Source organism: Copadichromis virginalis, linkage group LG6 (genome assembly GCF_057382275.1).
Source record: "Copadichromis virginalis isolate Kocher_CV1m ecotype Utaka linkage group LG6, C_Virginalis_male_GT1.1, whole genome shotgun sequence".
Lineage (NCBI taxonomy): Eukaryota > Metazoa > Chordata > Actinopteri > Cichliformes > Cichlidae > Copadichromis > Copadichromis virginalis.
In genome coordinates, this window is record NC_140623.1 from 20,784,437 (window position 1) to 20,800,671 (window position 16,235).

General features: G+C 42.0%; 2 protein-coding genes across 2 annotated transcripts; both read right to left on the reverse strand.

Moving 5' to 3' along the window:
* Positions 1-4,714: 4,714 nt before the first annotated feature.
* Positions 4,715-12,376, reverse strand: toporsa (topoisomerase I binding, arginine/serine-rich a). Its single transcript, XM_085459154.1, has 2 exons — positions 11,466-12,376; positions 4,715-7,582 (listed from the first exon to the last, which is right to left on the reverse strand). Exon 2 carries the CDS (start codon positions 7,577-7,579, stop codon positions 5,180-5,182), a length of 2,400 nt encoding a protein of 799 aa, XP_085315280.1. The 5' UTR covers positions 7,580-7,582; positions 11,466-12,376; the 3' UTR covers positions 4,715-5,179.
* Positions 12,377-12,450: 74 nt separating this feature from the next.
* ndufb6 (NADH:ubiquinone oxidoreductase subunit B) lies at positions 12,451-15,507 on the reverse strand. Its single transcript, XM_085459159.1, has 4 exons — positions 15,229-15,507; positions 13,495-13,587; positions 12,744-12,788; positions 12,451-12,594 (listed from the first exon to the last, which is right to left on the reverse strand). The coding sequence occupies exons 1-4, from the start codon at positions 15,406-15,408 to the stop codon at positions 12,529-12,531; spliced, it is 384 nt and encodes a 127-aa protein (XP_085315285.1). The 5' UTR covers positions 15,409-15,507; the 3' UTR covers positions 12,451-12,528.
* Between the last annotated feature and the right edge of the window lie 728 nt (positions 15,508-16,235).

Consider the following 16,235-nt stretch of genomic DNA (forward strand, 5'->3'; position numbering starts at 1 on the left):
TCTATATATGACCACGTCAAACGTCCAGTGCAACATTAAAGAAACAAGTCAGGTATATAATGAAAAGTTGGTATGCAAGATTTTGTTCACTGAGTATACAACCATTTAGTAAAATATTATTTCCTCGCTTAACTTTCATTTTGGTTTCATATTTACATATCTTATGGTTTACCAACAGTTGCCGTTAGGGTTGCCAACTCCCTGAAAAATAAATAAGGGACACCTCGTGGCCAGGGCCGGGCGACCCAGTTGTCTTCACCCTTCCCAGTGTGGTGAATTTTCTAGCTCTTTTTTGTGTGTGAAATTATTTTTTTAACCATTTGACTTGAAGTTGATTGTGCGATTTTTGGCCCATTTTGAGCCGATTTTTGAGTGATCGGACCGATTTTGGCCTTCATCGTGCGTCGTGTAGTATACGTGGGGTAACGAGAAGTGATTAACACCTCACGACCAGCTCCCGATCATCAATCGAGCGATTGATGATCGCGCGCAAACGTAAACGTTGGTGAAAAAGACGGCGCAGCACGGCTGTGCAGCGTGTGATCTGGACACAAGCGATGGAGGCACTTGTAGAACTTTGGAAAGCTCATCCGAGCCTTTTCGATGTGGCATCACAAAATGATCACGACCACAACAACCGTGAAAATAGTTGGATTTACACTGCTGCTCAATCACAGCTGCCTGATCAATGTTTTTCATTAGCAATTTAGCAAAGTTGATGGTGGTGGTGTGTGTGTCTGTGTGAGTGAAAGACAGAGCGAGCGACAGATTTTCTGTTATAACCTTCGTGTTATGGAGGCACAGTGTGAGCACTCAGGTCGCATCAGAGCATCGGGCGGTATAGTGTGAGACCTGCATCGTGACCTACCAACTTCTAACCCCTGCGAGTCAATCGTGCAGTTTGAGCAGGAGCTGAATAACGTGACTGAAAAAAATCGCACAGTGTTTGCCAGCTTTAGGTGTACTGTCATTAGGGTTGCCAACTCCCTGAAAAATAAATAAGGGACACCTCGTGGCCAGGGCCGGGCGGCCCAGTTGTCTTCACCCTTCCCAGTGTGGTGAATTTTCTAGCTCTTTTTTTGTGTGTGAAATTATTTTTTTAACCATTTGACTTGAATTTGATTTAAGTAGATGTGTATTCTTTGTGATATGAACACATGTGAAACAAATGATCATTTAGCCATTTATTTTTTAGCTCAAAATGACAACATTAACACAATAAAACAGGTCTCCTTCTTAAACAGAAGCCTGTCATGCTTAACTTTTGAGAATATAAGTAAATCTTTCTTTAAAAGAACTCTGTCCTGCTTAACTTAAAATAATAGAAAACAATAGAAAGAAAAACATTCTTGTAACAGTGCACATTTAGTGCATTTAGTACAATTGGCTTAATGCTAATCAGCTGCTCCTGTTTGTAAACCCGCTTGTTCCCATGATTACGCATCTTAACTCATCATCATTATTCATCTATGTATTACTTTTATGTATTAGTCATCAATTTGTTGTAATCATCTATCCTTACAGTTGTTTATTACACAAAATAAATTATATTATCACACTTCTGGCCACATAGCGCTGATATTCACTGCACATGCCCATATTAACTTTTTCCAGCCAGGTGTTTTCCTTTTCCCATTCTTCCCTTTCTCTGAACAAACATTGCTGCTCTAATGCTGGGCTTACACTGTGCGGTTTTAGGCCCATTTTGAGCCGATTTTTGAGTGATCGGACCGATTTTGGCCTTCATCGTGCGTCGTGTAGTATACGTGGGGTAACGAGAAGTGATTAACACCTCACGACCAGCTCCCGATCATCAATCGCTCGTGAGGGTCTCACCACAGCCGCTCACACTGCTCGCGCGCAAACACGTAAACGTTGGTGTAAAAGACGGAGCAGCACGGCTGTGCAGCGTGTGATCTGGACACAAGCAATGGAGGCACACAACCGTGAAAATAGTTGGATTTACATTGCTGCTCAATCACAGCTGCCCGATCAATGTTTTTCATTAGCAATTTAGCAAAGTTGATGGTGGTGGTGTGTGTGTCTGTGTGAGTGAAAGACGGAGAGAGAGAGCGCGACAGATTTTCTGTTATAACCTTCATTTTATGGAGGCACAGTGTGAGCACTCAGGTCGCATCAGAGCATCGGGCGGTATAGTGTGAGACCCTGCATCGTGACCTACCAACTTCTAACCCCTGCGAGTCAATCGTGCAGTTTGAGCAGGAGCTGAATAACGTGACTGAAAAAAATCGCACAGTGTTTGCCCAGCTTTAGGTGTACTGTCGTCCGAGACTTGCACCGCAGTGTCGGCGTTTGTTTCCCTGTTGGCCATGCTTCTTGTTGTGGTCATCTGTTGTCTTCCGGTATTTTCTCCGTAAGCGACCTTTCCTTGACCAATGAGATGAGCGGTAATCTGAATTGTCATACTCGTAAGTGTGCTGTCAGCTCATTGGTCACAAAGCAGGAGAGGGGCTGGGAATTATGTTTTCAAACAAAGCGTTAATTCCATTAAAAGTTATAGACTACTTTTGATTCTCACTGTATTACGGGACAAAGTGCGTCCCTTATTAGCTCAATACGGGACGTGTACTTTTGTTTCTAAATACGGGACGATTCCGTATTTTAAGGGACGGTTGGCAACCCTAAGTTGCCGTCCTGTGAAAAACTAAGCACACCCTTACTGTTTCCATACGAATTAAGAGAGTAAGTAGCAGCCAGGTATTGCTAATCAAACGCAGTTGATTAACAAGTAGGCACTCGTCAGCAAATATGAGCGCCTCTGTTTTTGGTAGTTTGCTGGTCTGGACCATTCAGGCGTATGTTAAAAAAGTCCCAGTATTCATAGGAGTGAACGTCAAAGGCTACACCCAAGCTCAGAACATGCAGTGCTCGGAGAGATTATTTTAACTTCCTAAGACCTTCCATGGCATGCATTTTTAATTTCTCTTTGATATTTGGGCATACTGAGACCTGGTGAATGTAAAAACAAAGAATTACCTGATTTTTTTTTTCTAAGAAAAATGAGAGCCATATATGAGGATATTCGTTTAAATTTTCGATAGAACAGTAGCAGTATAATGTCCTTGTAAGTGAATATCAGGGCCTTGTAGAGCAAAATTGAGTATTTTGGTCTAAATAACCCAAAATGTGATGTCCACATATGTGGACGCCAGGTCCTATGAGGTTAAAAAAATCATCTACTTTTCTACAGGGACTACACTAGACACTTAACTGCCATGTTAAAAGTTAAAGTTCATCAAGAGTAAAATTGGAAAAGGGATGAACAAGTATGGTTTGTTTGGAAGGGTTACCAGGAAAAAGCTTATTCTCTCTAAACCAAACATTTTAGCATAGTTTAGGTTTGCAACTTTAAAAAACACAACTTCTGAAACAACGTTTTTTGGACAGATGAGACCAAAGGGGAGATGTCTGACCATAATAATGTACAGTGACCTGTGTCGTGAAATCAAACATGGCATATGAGCACAAACACCTCATACCAAGTGTCAGTGGGGTGATGTAGGGGGTAATGATTTGGGCTTGTTCTGCAGCCACAGGACCTGGGCGCCTTGTAGTCATTGAGTTGACCATGAACTCCTCTGTTTACCAAAGTATTCTCAAGTCAAATGTGACCCCATCTGTCCAACATTTAAAGCCTGGATGAAATTTTGTTGTGAAGCAAGCCAGTGAGAACAGCAGCAAATCTACAACAGAATGGCTGAAAAAGAAAAGAATCAAGGTGTGCAAATTCCAGACCTCAACCTGACTGAAACGCTGTGGCAGACCACTAAGACACCAGTGTATAAATGAATGCATGCAAACCTCAAGGAACAAAGTGTGGGCCAAAATGATGAAGTCACACAGAAACATTACTCATTAGGTATGCTTAATATTTCCCATGACGGGAGAGTCCTGTGAAATTTTCCTTTTCACACAACTAAAAATACAAATAAACATGAATAACAAGCACCTGACAGAAATGCATAAAATAGTGTCCTGGATAAACTGTGATTTTAGAATGGTATTTATCCAACATTAGACGGTATAGTCACTATGTAAAGTAAGCTTGACTGCATAAACTAAAGTGTCATCAACAAATATATTCAATATTAACTAAATGAGATGTTATCACAAAATCAAATGGTTTTATGAAGTGTTACAGTGTTACTACATATGGCAATATAGTGATGCCATAGCATCTGATAAAGAAACACAAGAAACTTCAGGGGAACAATGATGTACCTGTGTGCCAGCTCTCATTGTTGAACTCCTGATTGTGTGGGAGGAGTTTGCAGACAAACAGAGATCTCATCTATTACATAGTAGGACAATTCAGTTCACCAGAATATTGTAGTCCACTCCATTTGAAGCTTGAGATGTAATATGGGGATTTTGTGTTTGAATACTTTATTTCTGTTTTGCATTATTATTTTACAACCCTTTAAAATAACACATACCTTAAGTACCTTCATAAAGGTTTTAATTGTTATCATTTTCTGTGGTTTACTGCATGTTTTCAGATTCATTACAAACATTTCACCACCAATTTTTTTTTTCTATAAATTGAATGTACTTTTACGTACATTCTCCATTCACATCTTGGATCTGCCCTGTTTTATACTGTTTGCTTGAGTTTGAAGCTGTAACGTAATACAGTAAAAAAAGGGGGGAAATACTGTGACTGGTAATTATGCTCTTTTTCTCTGACACACAATGAATCTTTACAATTTATTTAGAAATAAAATTCAATACAAATGAAGTTATTTTGAAATCAAAACATTATATTCTTTTGTCTCCAGATTATAGCCGACTGATGGCAGCACAAATTGTAATCAGCATTAACCCTGAGAGACCCTCAGCACATAATACAGAGTAAGAACTGACTCTTAAAAAACAAAAAACCAACAACAACAACAAAAAGACGACACTTCCAATATTATTCCATTTGTCTTACACATAGTAGCACATAACAGATATAAAAGCATTGTTTTAAATCAGGCCATGGAGGTCTAAAAAGGTCATCTTTCTCATTGTGCATACATCATACCATCAGTTTGTCAGTGTCCAATGTAATATCACTATAGCAAACATGTGATATGTGCTTTCACCCTACTGAACACTGTTGTGATTTAAAAAAAAAAATGGTGGCAGCAGCTGAGGGTAAAAATCTGATATAGGATTACAACAGTGTATCTGCAGGGGTAGTGTCTACTGTGTCATCTGTCCTATCGTCTGCGGGCTTATCATTATTAGCATTAGTGGCCTGAGTGATACTGTCATTAGCAAATGAATCGCTGTCACTATCAATGGTAATGATAGTGGGTGAACGCTTCTCTGTGCGTTCGCTGCTCTTGTGCCTTTTGCTTTTCTTCTTGTGTTTCTTCTTTTTCTTATGGTGACGCCTGCCCCGCTCATGTGCCTTTTCCTCATTGAGGAGCTCCACACTGAGACTCCTGCTGGTCTTTCTAGACTTCTCTTTGGATTTTTTACGGTGCTTCTCTTTGCTTTTTTTCTTGTGTTTTCTTAATGCAGAGGAGTCACCATCTGCATGGGAGTTAAACGCTGTGGTACTGGAGGGGTCCTCTAAATGTCTTTTTTTGTACTTCCTCTTCCCACCAGGCTTGTCATAATGAGATTTCCTTCTGGCAGAAGGGGAGCGGCTGCTGGAATAAGTCCTGGATCGAGAGCGCCTCCTGTACCGTCTCCGTAAATCCTTGTCGCGGCTACTGGAGCGAGAGCGGAAACCTGAGCATCTGCGGCTGCTGTAATAGTACGAGTGCCTTTGTGTGTAATGGAGCCCGCTATCGTTTCTCTCTTGGCTGTAATGGCTATATGACTGGTAGGTGTAATCACTGTCCCTTTTATATCTGTCACACCTGGAGTAGTCTCTGCCATTTGAATAAGAATAACTTTTTTCAGTGGAATAAGTGCTCACACTGCTGTGGGAGATCACCGGGCTTCTGCTAGAGTGCCTCCGCTCTTTACTTCTTGACCTCCTCCTCCTATAGTGTCTGTCCTTTGATTTGTGCCTCTCCTTAGATCTCTCTTTGCTGTCAAATCTTCTACCCTGACCTTTTCTGTCTGACTTCTTATACGTCTTGCTTGATCTTTCTTTTGAACTTGAGTGGTGACGATCATCTGTGTCTACATTTTCTGATAGTCCAGCCCCACTACGATCACTGCTATGTAGAGTTGCAGGACTGCTACTGGTGAATCGAATGTGTTGAGGCTGAAGAGGCACTTCTTGAGTATCGTCAGCAGACCACTCAGAGTCAGAGGAAAGCTGAACCACCTGAGGAGTCCGATCTGCTGTTGGTTTAACAAAACCCACAATGACACAGTCATCACTGTCAGAGGATACACAGTCTTCATTATTGCGTTTGCCCTGAGTCAGGTCTGTTTGGTTATGAGGACTCATTTGCTGTGGTGACGCAAACTCTTGCGTCTCTTCTTCCAAACTACTGTCAGAGTCTGAGTCCAAGACTGACAGATGCTCTGTCCTGCCCTGCTCTGCTGTCGTAGAATACGACGGCCCAGGTGTCTCATCATCCCACAACGAGAGGCTCAAAGCAGATGTGGAGTCATCTGGGTTGTTCAACCCTGTAGAGTTGTCTTCATCCTCTGAGATAGCGATTATTGATGAGTTGGAGCTGCTGTCTTCATTTGAGGAAGGCGCCGGACAGTCGTAGACAGCGTGCTGATCATATGCCTCCATGTTGAAGGGGGACTTTGCGAAGCTGATGAACTCGTGCATAAAATGCTCTGCGTGACTGTGGAGGTAGTGCCTGAGCTCTTCCTGAATAGCTCCGTCTTCCATGTTATATCGTGTAATGTGTGACATGATGATATGTTGAACCATGTTGCCCAAAGAGCCATGGGTTCCATATAGCACATTCAGCTCTCTTTTCAACCAGGGGATCAGTCTGTGAAGGCAGGCTGGATTTCTTCTGTAAAACTCCGCTGAGGTGTCTCGGGAGCGGCCACCATCCTGAACATTTCGAACCCTCACCCCCCGTCGGTACAGCTCCCGTCTAAAGTTGATAATTTCTTGCTCTCGGACACTGGCCACCGCCCTGCCTTCCCTTGCAGCTCTCCTCTGGGTTGCCAGCCTCATCATCATGCGCCGCATGTAACGGTCTGGCCGCTGTTGGGAAGAATTTGTTGGGCCTTCAGATATTATACCAATGTCAGGAGCCAGAGACATCCTTCCTCTCAACTGTCGATGGGCTGCGGTGAGAGTTGTGCGGTATCTAAACCGCACTCCCTGAAAATAACCAAAAGAGCCATTGTCCACTGGCTGCAGGTCATAAGTCTTGAAGTCTTGCTCTGATTTTATACTGTGATAAATTGAATTAAACTGCTGTTTACACAGCGGACACTCTGCTTTGTTCTTGGACCACTCGAGAATGCAGCGGAAGCAGAACCTGTGCAAGCAGCGGTCAAGGCGGGAAATGTTGCTGAATGTGTCCAAGCAGATGGGGCACTTGGAGTCGGGTGACACCTCTGCAGATTTTGTTTCGGAGGACCTTTTTCTGCCATTTTTTTGGCTCAGTTGCAGGGCGAGCTTGACTGCTGACATGATCTGACATGATAACAAAAACACGTTGAAAATGAAAAATAGTTAAATACATTTACCCAAAAAAGGCATTCATGGAGCTCTAAACTTTACTAGTTTGACTTTATAATAAACACTGTTAGAGGACAAGAATGTAACTTTTATGCACTTGATTACACTGTGACTTATACAGATGTTATTGAGTGGCTCACTTTACATTATACATTGATAACATTTTCTGACACTGTGCGACTTCACTTGGTTTCTGTCAGGTTCAACATTGAAAACATTAAAGTTACAAATATATCTTCACACATATTGTAAACACCTTTTTTCAGCAGCCACAGGTGTTAGCAATGCCACTAATGAAGCTTCTGTTCTAGTCAGGCCAAAGCCTTAATCGATGTGATCAGTAACATCTGTGTTTACCTGCGGTGTTGGGGTAAAAATGGCTGCACTGAAAAAAGTTTTTTCAACATACAATTGTTAGCCACTTACGATGTCCCTAATCTTCACTTTTTCACAATATTGTCATTCATTTACATGTTTTAGAGATACCGTATTTTCACGACCATAAGGCGCACTTAAAAGTCTTAGATTTTCTTCAAAAAGTGCGGCGCGCCCTATAGCGTTGTAAGGAGGACGTAGTAGAGAACACCATGAGAACGTTAAAGGGTGAAGTGTGGGCACTGATCGTATATACCGGGACAATCGCACATACCTGTATAAAAGAACAGGTATGTGCATTATGCAGGACATCGTTGTTTTAACAACCCTGAAAATGGCAAAGAGACACGCTTACGAAGCACAGTTTAAACTGAAGGCCATCAGCTACGCGGAGGAACATGGAAATCGAGCAGCGGCGAGAGAATTTAAGATTAACGAATCGATGGTTCGCAAATGGAGGAAGCTGGAAAACAAGCTCCGGCAGGTCAAGAAAACGCAGCTGAGTTTCCGCGGACATAAGGCGAGGTGGCCCGAGTTGGAGGAAAGACTCGAGCGGTGGATCATCGAGCAAAGAGCGAGCGGGAGAAGCGTTTCGACGGTCACCATTCGGCTAAAAGCAGTTTCACTAGCTGAAGAGATGAACATTGAACATTTCCAAGGAGGTCCGTCTTGGTGCTTTCGTTTTATGAAACGGTGCCATTTTTCCATCCGGACCAGGACTACGGTAGCGCAGCAACTTCCAGCGGATTACCGGTATAAGGAAAAGCTGGCCATCTTCCGCTCCTACTGCAGCAAACACATCGGCGACAAAAACATCCAGCCCAGCCACATCACAAACATGGACGAGGTCCCGCTCACTTTTGACATCCCGGTGAGTCACACTGTGGAGAAGAAGGGGACCAGCACGGTAGCGATACGCACAATGGGGTATGAAAAGTCTTCTTTTACTGTTGTGCTTGGCTGCCATGCTAATGGACAGAAACTGCCGCCTATGGTGATTTTTAAGCGCAAGACTTTGCCTAAAGAGAAGTTTCCAGCAGAAATCATCATTAAGGCAAATGAAAAGGGCTGGATGGATGAGGAAATGATGAAAGAGTGGCTGAGGGAGGTGTATGTAAGGAGACCAGGTGGTTTTTTCCACGCATCACCATCGCTGTTGATCTGTGACTCTATGCGTGCCCATCTCACAGCCGATGTGAAAAAACTTGTGAAGCAAATGAACTGTGAGCTTGCTGTCATTCCGGGAGGCCTGACAAAGGAACTCCAACCACTGGGCATCGGTGTGAACCGCCCGTTCAAAGTAAGGCTGCGAGCGGCCTGGGAGCGATGGATGGCCGGTGGAGACCACAGTTTCACTAAGAGTGGAAGGCAGCGCCGGGCGAGTTACGCCACAATTTGCCAATGGATTGTAGATGCTTGAGCTAACATGTCTGCTGGCACTGTTGTTCGAGCTTTCGCAAAAGCCGGCATCGTTTCCGAGGAGCCGCACGGCACGGAAAGTGACTCTGACGGTGAAGACAGTGAACCTGGCATGTTTGATGGAGATTTAGCGCAGCTGTTCAATTCAGACACAGAGGATGAGGACTTCGATGGGTTTGATTGATGATAAAAATGTGAGTACCAAACTTTGTTTTGCTCCTGCTTTATTTTTAAATACGCACACTTGTATGCTTGTGTGTTGTTGATGATGACGATTATTGGTAATAAAAATGTGAGTACCAAACTCAGTTTTGCTCCTGCTTTATTTTTAAATATGCACACTTGTATGCTTGTGTGTTGTTGATGATGACGATTACCGGCAATAGAAATGTGAGTAAGGTACCGAATTCAGGTTTGCTCCCGCTTTATTTTTAAATACGCATACGGTACTTGTATGCGCCCTATGGTCCAGTGCGCCTTATGTGTGTGTTAAATACAGTAAGGGCACACATAACTGAGACTGCGCCTTTTAGCACAGTGCGCCTTATGGTCGTGAAAATACGGTAAAAGAGGTGGGGTGTTGTACTGGTCAGCATTATTTGTTTTCTCCTGTTCTATACGGTGTGGGACGGAGAGATTTCGCAGGTCTTTCCTCCCCACTGCTGTCAGACTCCATAATAAAGACTTTAACTGATCAAGCACACACATCCATACATATGCAATAATACTAAGTGCAATAATCCTTTCTGTCATCGTTGTATTTATCCTCACATTGGCTAAAACGAACATTACAAAACACCACATGCATGTCTTCATTAAATGTAGTACAGAAACACTTAACTGCGGCCTCAATAACAAACTAATTGTGTTTTACATCTGTAATTCAGCTGTAAGTCATCATAGACCAGAACCCCCTACAAAGCAGGTGCTGAAGATTATCCATGTAACTTCAGGGCTAAATCTGGGTTTTCTGTACTATGAAAGCAGTTCACTTCTTTACCAGGGGAACATTGCTATAGTAACTTATACTGCAGACCTAACCAGTTCCAGAGCAAGATCAGAGATCACCTCCTCCTGACCAATCAATTCTCCAGAAAATAGTGTCATTATTTCTGGAGGACTATTCCAATTCAAACTCTGGTGCATGAAAAGTGGTGGGTCTACAATGTTAAAAGCATGTAAAGCATTTGTCTTTCCCTGATGACCATCACTAATAAATAATATAAATATCTCGCTATGGCGAGATACTCCTGTGGGGTCGTGAGGGGAAGAGTACACGATAAGGTTACTGTTTGTCTATTAATGAATTTGACTTAAGATAAGAACACCACCCACACAACTTTTTCTGCTTTATGTTCTGTAATATTCATTTTGTTGCCTATCATACAACATATACACACATGACGATGGCACATCTGTGGCAGGCTCATGTCTGAGCACTGATATACTGGTAGGGCTACATGTTATTATATTATACTAAAACGTTGGTTAAAAAAAACACTACAAACAACAGGAATGGGTGCTTGCTTGAGGATAACATGGCGAGCGATATTGTTAACAGTAATATTATTACAATTAGCCATTCGGAACAACTATTTATGAGCTACATGAGCGATAAAATACATATTACACAGCCCCTAAATGTCTTTCTTGGCCATCGATAATCTCGACAGACATGTCACAGAATAAAATCTATACACCGGAATGCCCCCAATAACCGTTTTCCCACTTTGTTTCTGTTTATCATTTTGTTAGCATAGCAACTACAACACTTGTGTTTCCTTTTGGAGAAGTTGAATAATATCTAGACACTGTAACTTAAAAATCGTCTTTAAGAGCTGTTACATATATAGTAACAAGCCCCTGGGGTATATGAAATGTTACATAAACACCAACGTGACTTAGCAAAACATAGTGTGCTCAAACAGTAGTTTGAGCACACATTGACCAGGTTAGCTCAAGTTAGCAGGCTAGCTACGGACGTTACAAAGCTTGGAACTCCGTGGCTACTCGGGACGTTCGAGAAAAGTTAAGTAATAATTACCTCTGAATCCTTCAGACAGCCACGAATGCGGTGACACCTGATTACTTCTCCCCTTATTGTGGAAACACATTAATTTCTATATGGCCATCAGTCCTGAAGCGGCTGTTGACAGAACTATGAACCCCCTTTTCTTCCATAACAGACCGTGAATTCAATGAGGAACTTCCGCTAACTTCCTTCACAATAAAAGTTCAATTTTCAGGCTTCGGGGGGGATGGGGAAATTAGCGCCCTTCACAATAATATCAAGCGCTATCGTCATATTTACAATTATATTCTTAGTGCCCTTTGCCTGTCAGCAAACCTATGCAAAAACATTTCGGAGAAGGATGACTTTCTTTAAAACTCATGCCATAAGTGCAGTAGATACACTTATGGATTAGATGCACTTATGGCGTGAATTTAGAAATCCTAGGTATCTTATTCTTCTTGAGTTATTGCATTCACATGATTTTCAGAAAACTTCACATGTGATCTTTAAGTTGAGGTCGAGGTTTTAAGTAAATACGCTTTTGGTATAAATTTGAAAATCCCAGGTGACATCTTTGTCACATTATCATGGTCACAAGGTTTTTTTTTTAAAGGCATCTTTCAAGTGTTCATCTGCACATGGCCATGTTTGCAAAAATGAACTCTGATCGACTGACTGCACAATTAAAAAAAACAAAAAAAAAAACAATTCTACTAAAACCGTCCAAAGACATGCAACTTGTGGGAATAGGTTGATTGGATAATCCAAATTGCCACTAGGTGTGAATGTGCAAGTGAATATGAGTGCGAATGGTTGTCTGTCCCTGTGTGTTGACCCTGCAACAGACTGGCGTCCTTTCCAGGGTGTACCCCGCCTCTCGCCCTATGACAGCTGGGATAGGCTCCAGCACCCCCCCGCGACCCTGAAAAGGATAAGCGGAAGCCAATGGATGGATGGATGGAATTCTACTAAAACACTATCACTAATTTATTCTGTTAAGTCAAGCTCACACTCATAACTTTTGAGTATTTTAATCACATATACAGAATTTTTTACAAGAGAAACTCAAGGAAAAAGCTGAACTATTTCCTCTTCAATGATGGCCGTGGGTCTCTGGGAGATCTGGAACAACTTCACCCGTCTCCAGGATCGTGTCACCCTAAGCACAAAAAAAGTATTAGTTATGGTAAAACAAGGTAACATTCAGTTACATTTATACAAATATATGAAGAATAAATGGGGTATTATGTGAGAAACAAAAAAAAGTTAACTGTTGGAAGTAATAAATAATAAATGGGTCACACTTACTGGGAACAGCTTGGGTTTCAACTCCACAATGCCATACGGCCTTTGCTGTAGGGAACAATGACACGGAATTTTAATATGCTACCCATTCTGATCGAATCAGTCACATGATCTCCATCTACAAACGAAATTCAAGGTGCAGGGTTCTCTAGTTTGGCCAAGAATAAGTTAATACTGCATGTCTGTAACTTAAAACTCTTTCTTTTAGTTGCCTTGTGAAGTTATTCTCTAAGCTAAGTTGTACACAAGTACAGGATGTCATTTTAGAGTTGTTTTTTTTCGTGGGCGATCGTGGCTCAAGAGTTGGGAGTTCGCCTTGTAATCGGAAGGTTGCCGGTTCAAGCCCCGGCTCCAACAGTCTCGGTCGTTGTGTCTTTGGGCAAGACACTTCACCCGCTGCCTACTGGTGGTGGTCAGAGGGCCCGGTGGCGCCAGTGTCTGGCAGCCTCGCCTCTGTCAGTGCGCCCCAGGGTGGCTGTGGCTACAATGTAGCTTGCCATCACCAGTGTGTGAATGTGTGTGTGAATGGGTGGATGACTGGATATGTAAAGTGCTTTGGGGTCCTTAGGGACTAGTAAAGCGCCATTTACCATTTCTTCTTTCAAGTTACCTGGGTTGCATACTATCAAACAAATTAAATACAATTTTAAAAAAAAATAGCTATCTTCTTGAACTTCATATTATGGCTCTATCATCCATCTCCTGTATTTAAAGGCTTAGATATAAATAAAAATGATCAAATGTGGAAACTTACAGCAACATGGTATTTCACGTAGTAGTGAACAATCCAAGCGGGTATCAGCAGCCGTGTTAATGTGAAAACTCCACCTCTGTACGCTTTGTAGGTCTGCAAGGACAAACAAATATCAGTAAAGAGAAGAACATACAGAATCATAATGTTTACAGGGACTGAGTTTGTTCTTTTGCTAAAGACGTGGAATATGTGATATACGGTTTAGATAAAGGGCCTAAAGATTTTCAGTGTTCTACAGATTATGAAGACCGCAGCTCCACCCCCAACATCTTATCTCCAATATATCCACTAAGCCACACTCTGCACACGCCCAAACCATCTGAACCTCTCCAAACTGATTAACCTGAGTTGTTTCTATAATTTAATCTGATCTTATCTTGCCCATTCACCTTCACCATCTTTACTTCTAGCATCTTCACCATTACACCCGCTTTCCTCTCATTCACACACACATTTATTCTGTCTTGCTTGACTTTCTTTTCTTTTCTGTGTGAAGTTCTCTGCAGTGACTACCCTTGTATCAACATTTTCTAAAAGCTAGGGATGCACAGATTTGGATGGCCAGCTCTGTTCTAGGATGCCCTCTGGACCCAGTGGAGGTGGTGAGTGACAGGAGAACGGCGGCTAAGCTGTCATCCCTGATGGACAACATCTCCCACCCCATGCAGCAGACTGTGACAGCACTGAGCAGCTCCTTCAGTGGGAGACTGCGGCACCCACGGTGTGGGACGGAGAGATTTCGCAGGTCTTTCCTCCCCACTGCTGTCAGACTCCATAATAAAGACTTTAACTGATCAAGCACACACATCCATACATATGCAATAATACTAAGTGCAATAATCCTTTCTGTCATCGTTGTATTTTTACTCAGTTGTATATAGTATTTGTATTTGTATTCTATTTTTATCTTATTGTATATTTATTTTATTTTATTCTACTGTATATAGTATTTTATTTTATTCTATTCTGTACAGTTGTGTACTGTATTTATTCTTATTGTATTCTAATTTTTGCTTCATAACTTTTGCACTGTCCACTTCCTGCTGTGACAAAACAAATTTCCCACGTGTGGGACTAATAAAGGTTATCTTATCTTATCTTATTTATTCTCCTTTATTCCGCTATGTCTTATGGCCTTCGTCAGGGTCATAACAATGCATAATACACAACATTTTTAATAGCATAGGTATGGATTAGTCACTTTTAAAATGTTGTCTGTAAACTTATTGGTGAGTCAATCAAACCATAATTTTTCTCCAGCATTAAACTATAGTGCATATTTTAAACTAAGTAGGTATTGTTGAAGCAACAGATTTTACTGACACCATGCTTAAAAATTACAATTTGAGCATTAATTTTTTATGTTTGTTTGTTTGTTGTTGCTATTCTGTGGCAAGGAAACAAAGAATCCATTACAAAAAATACATTTTAGAGTATTTTCTGCTTAGTTGAGGCAGTTTAGTTCTTGTATCTACTAAAGATAATCCAAGGAAAACCTTAGATTGTGTCACTGACATAGAACAACATCACAATATAAGCTGTAGTAGATGCGGTCTGTGTGTGTGTGGCATGAAGCCTGCAAAGTAAACGCGGCCAACCACGTTAGCAGTAAACAGCTACCCTGGCCCTTGTCCTTAATGAAACGCTACTAGTAGCAGATAAACCGCTCGGTTTGATTCCAGCTGTAAATGTCATTATTAGCGGTCGTCGGATCAGCTGTGTACGAGAACTCACGTAAACCCTCCACAGGCTCTTGGGCTCCAGAAAACCAGCCCAGAACTTGGCGACAGGGCCAGGCGGTTTAGCTTGTACCACGGGTTCCCTCGGACTGAGCTCCTGGTCCTTCAGCCACTGCCTCCGGAGCTTCGTTATCTGCTCGAAACGGAGCTTTTGGTCTGGTGTGTACCCAGACATCTCTTATTTACTAATATTCAACCTCGAAAGATCTACAATGACACCATGGAGGACACTTCCCTCTGCAGGAAAGTGCACCGACGAAGAAGAAGAGTCGGAAATGGGACACATATCGTTCTGTGGTGTATTATAGCGCGCCACCTGCTGCATGAACTGGTTACTGGAGGACCAATGACAGTAGTGAAACAAAATGTTGCACTCAGCTCTAAGCGGAACAAAAGCGGGCTCACACAATAGCAATATATACCGAAATCAGGAATAGATGATAAATTCACAGTATAAATAAAAAACAAATTTTAAATGTGTGTGGTGGATACTACAAAGACACAGGTGTTTTCTCATGTTTGTTACCTTTGGGTTGGGCCAGCAGAGTCACAGTCTCCAGGAAGAAGTGCCTCAGTCTGGTGGTTCTGCTCTGCAGCCACTTTCCCAAAGGGAGGGAGACAAACGGTGTGTGTGCTGGGTGAGTAGTGTCTTTTAAGCTTCAGGAGGCTCTTTCCAGCATCTGCTTATGTACATGTCTGTAGTTGTTGGGAGGCTGCTGCCAGGAGCCCTTTGAGGATCGTTCTTATCTCCATGATCATCTCCTTTGTTTTCCTGACACTGATGCAGAGACTGTAATCCCTGCACCAGCTCTTCTGTCACATTACATCCTCCTTGCAAATATCTGTGAATAGTTTGATCCAGAAATTGGTTTTGTGGGTGACAAAAGCCTCAAAGTGACCAGAATAGAATGAAAACCTGAATTAATGAGATTTTCATCAATAATTTAAATGTCTGGTACTGTCATGTCTGTGGTTCATCCTGCCCACTAGATGGCAAAATAA

Excerpts from the sequence above, each read along its gene's own strand:
- toporsa (XM_085459154.1), bottom strand. The coding sequence starts at position 7,579 with ATGTCAGCAGTCAAGCTCGCCCTGCAACTGAGCCAAAAAAATGGCAGA.
- ndufb6 (XM_085459159.1), bottom strand. The coding sequence starts at position 15,408 with ATGTCTGGGTACACACCAGACCAAAAGCTCCGTTTCGAGCAGATAACG. Across the intron at positions 13,588-15,228 it reads AGAGCCTGTGGAGGGTTTAC|ACCTACAAAGCGTACAGAGG; the intron begins GTGAGTTCTCGT and ends TTGTCCTTGCAG. Across the intron at positions 12,789-13,494 it reads ACGTGAAATACCATGTTGCT|CAAAGGCCGTATGGCATTGT; the intron begins GTAAGTTTCCAC and ends TGTTCCCTACAG.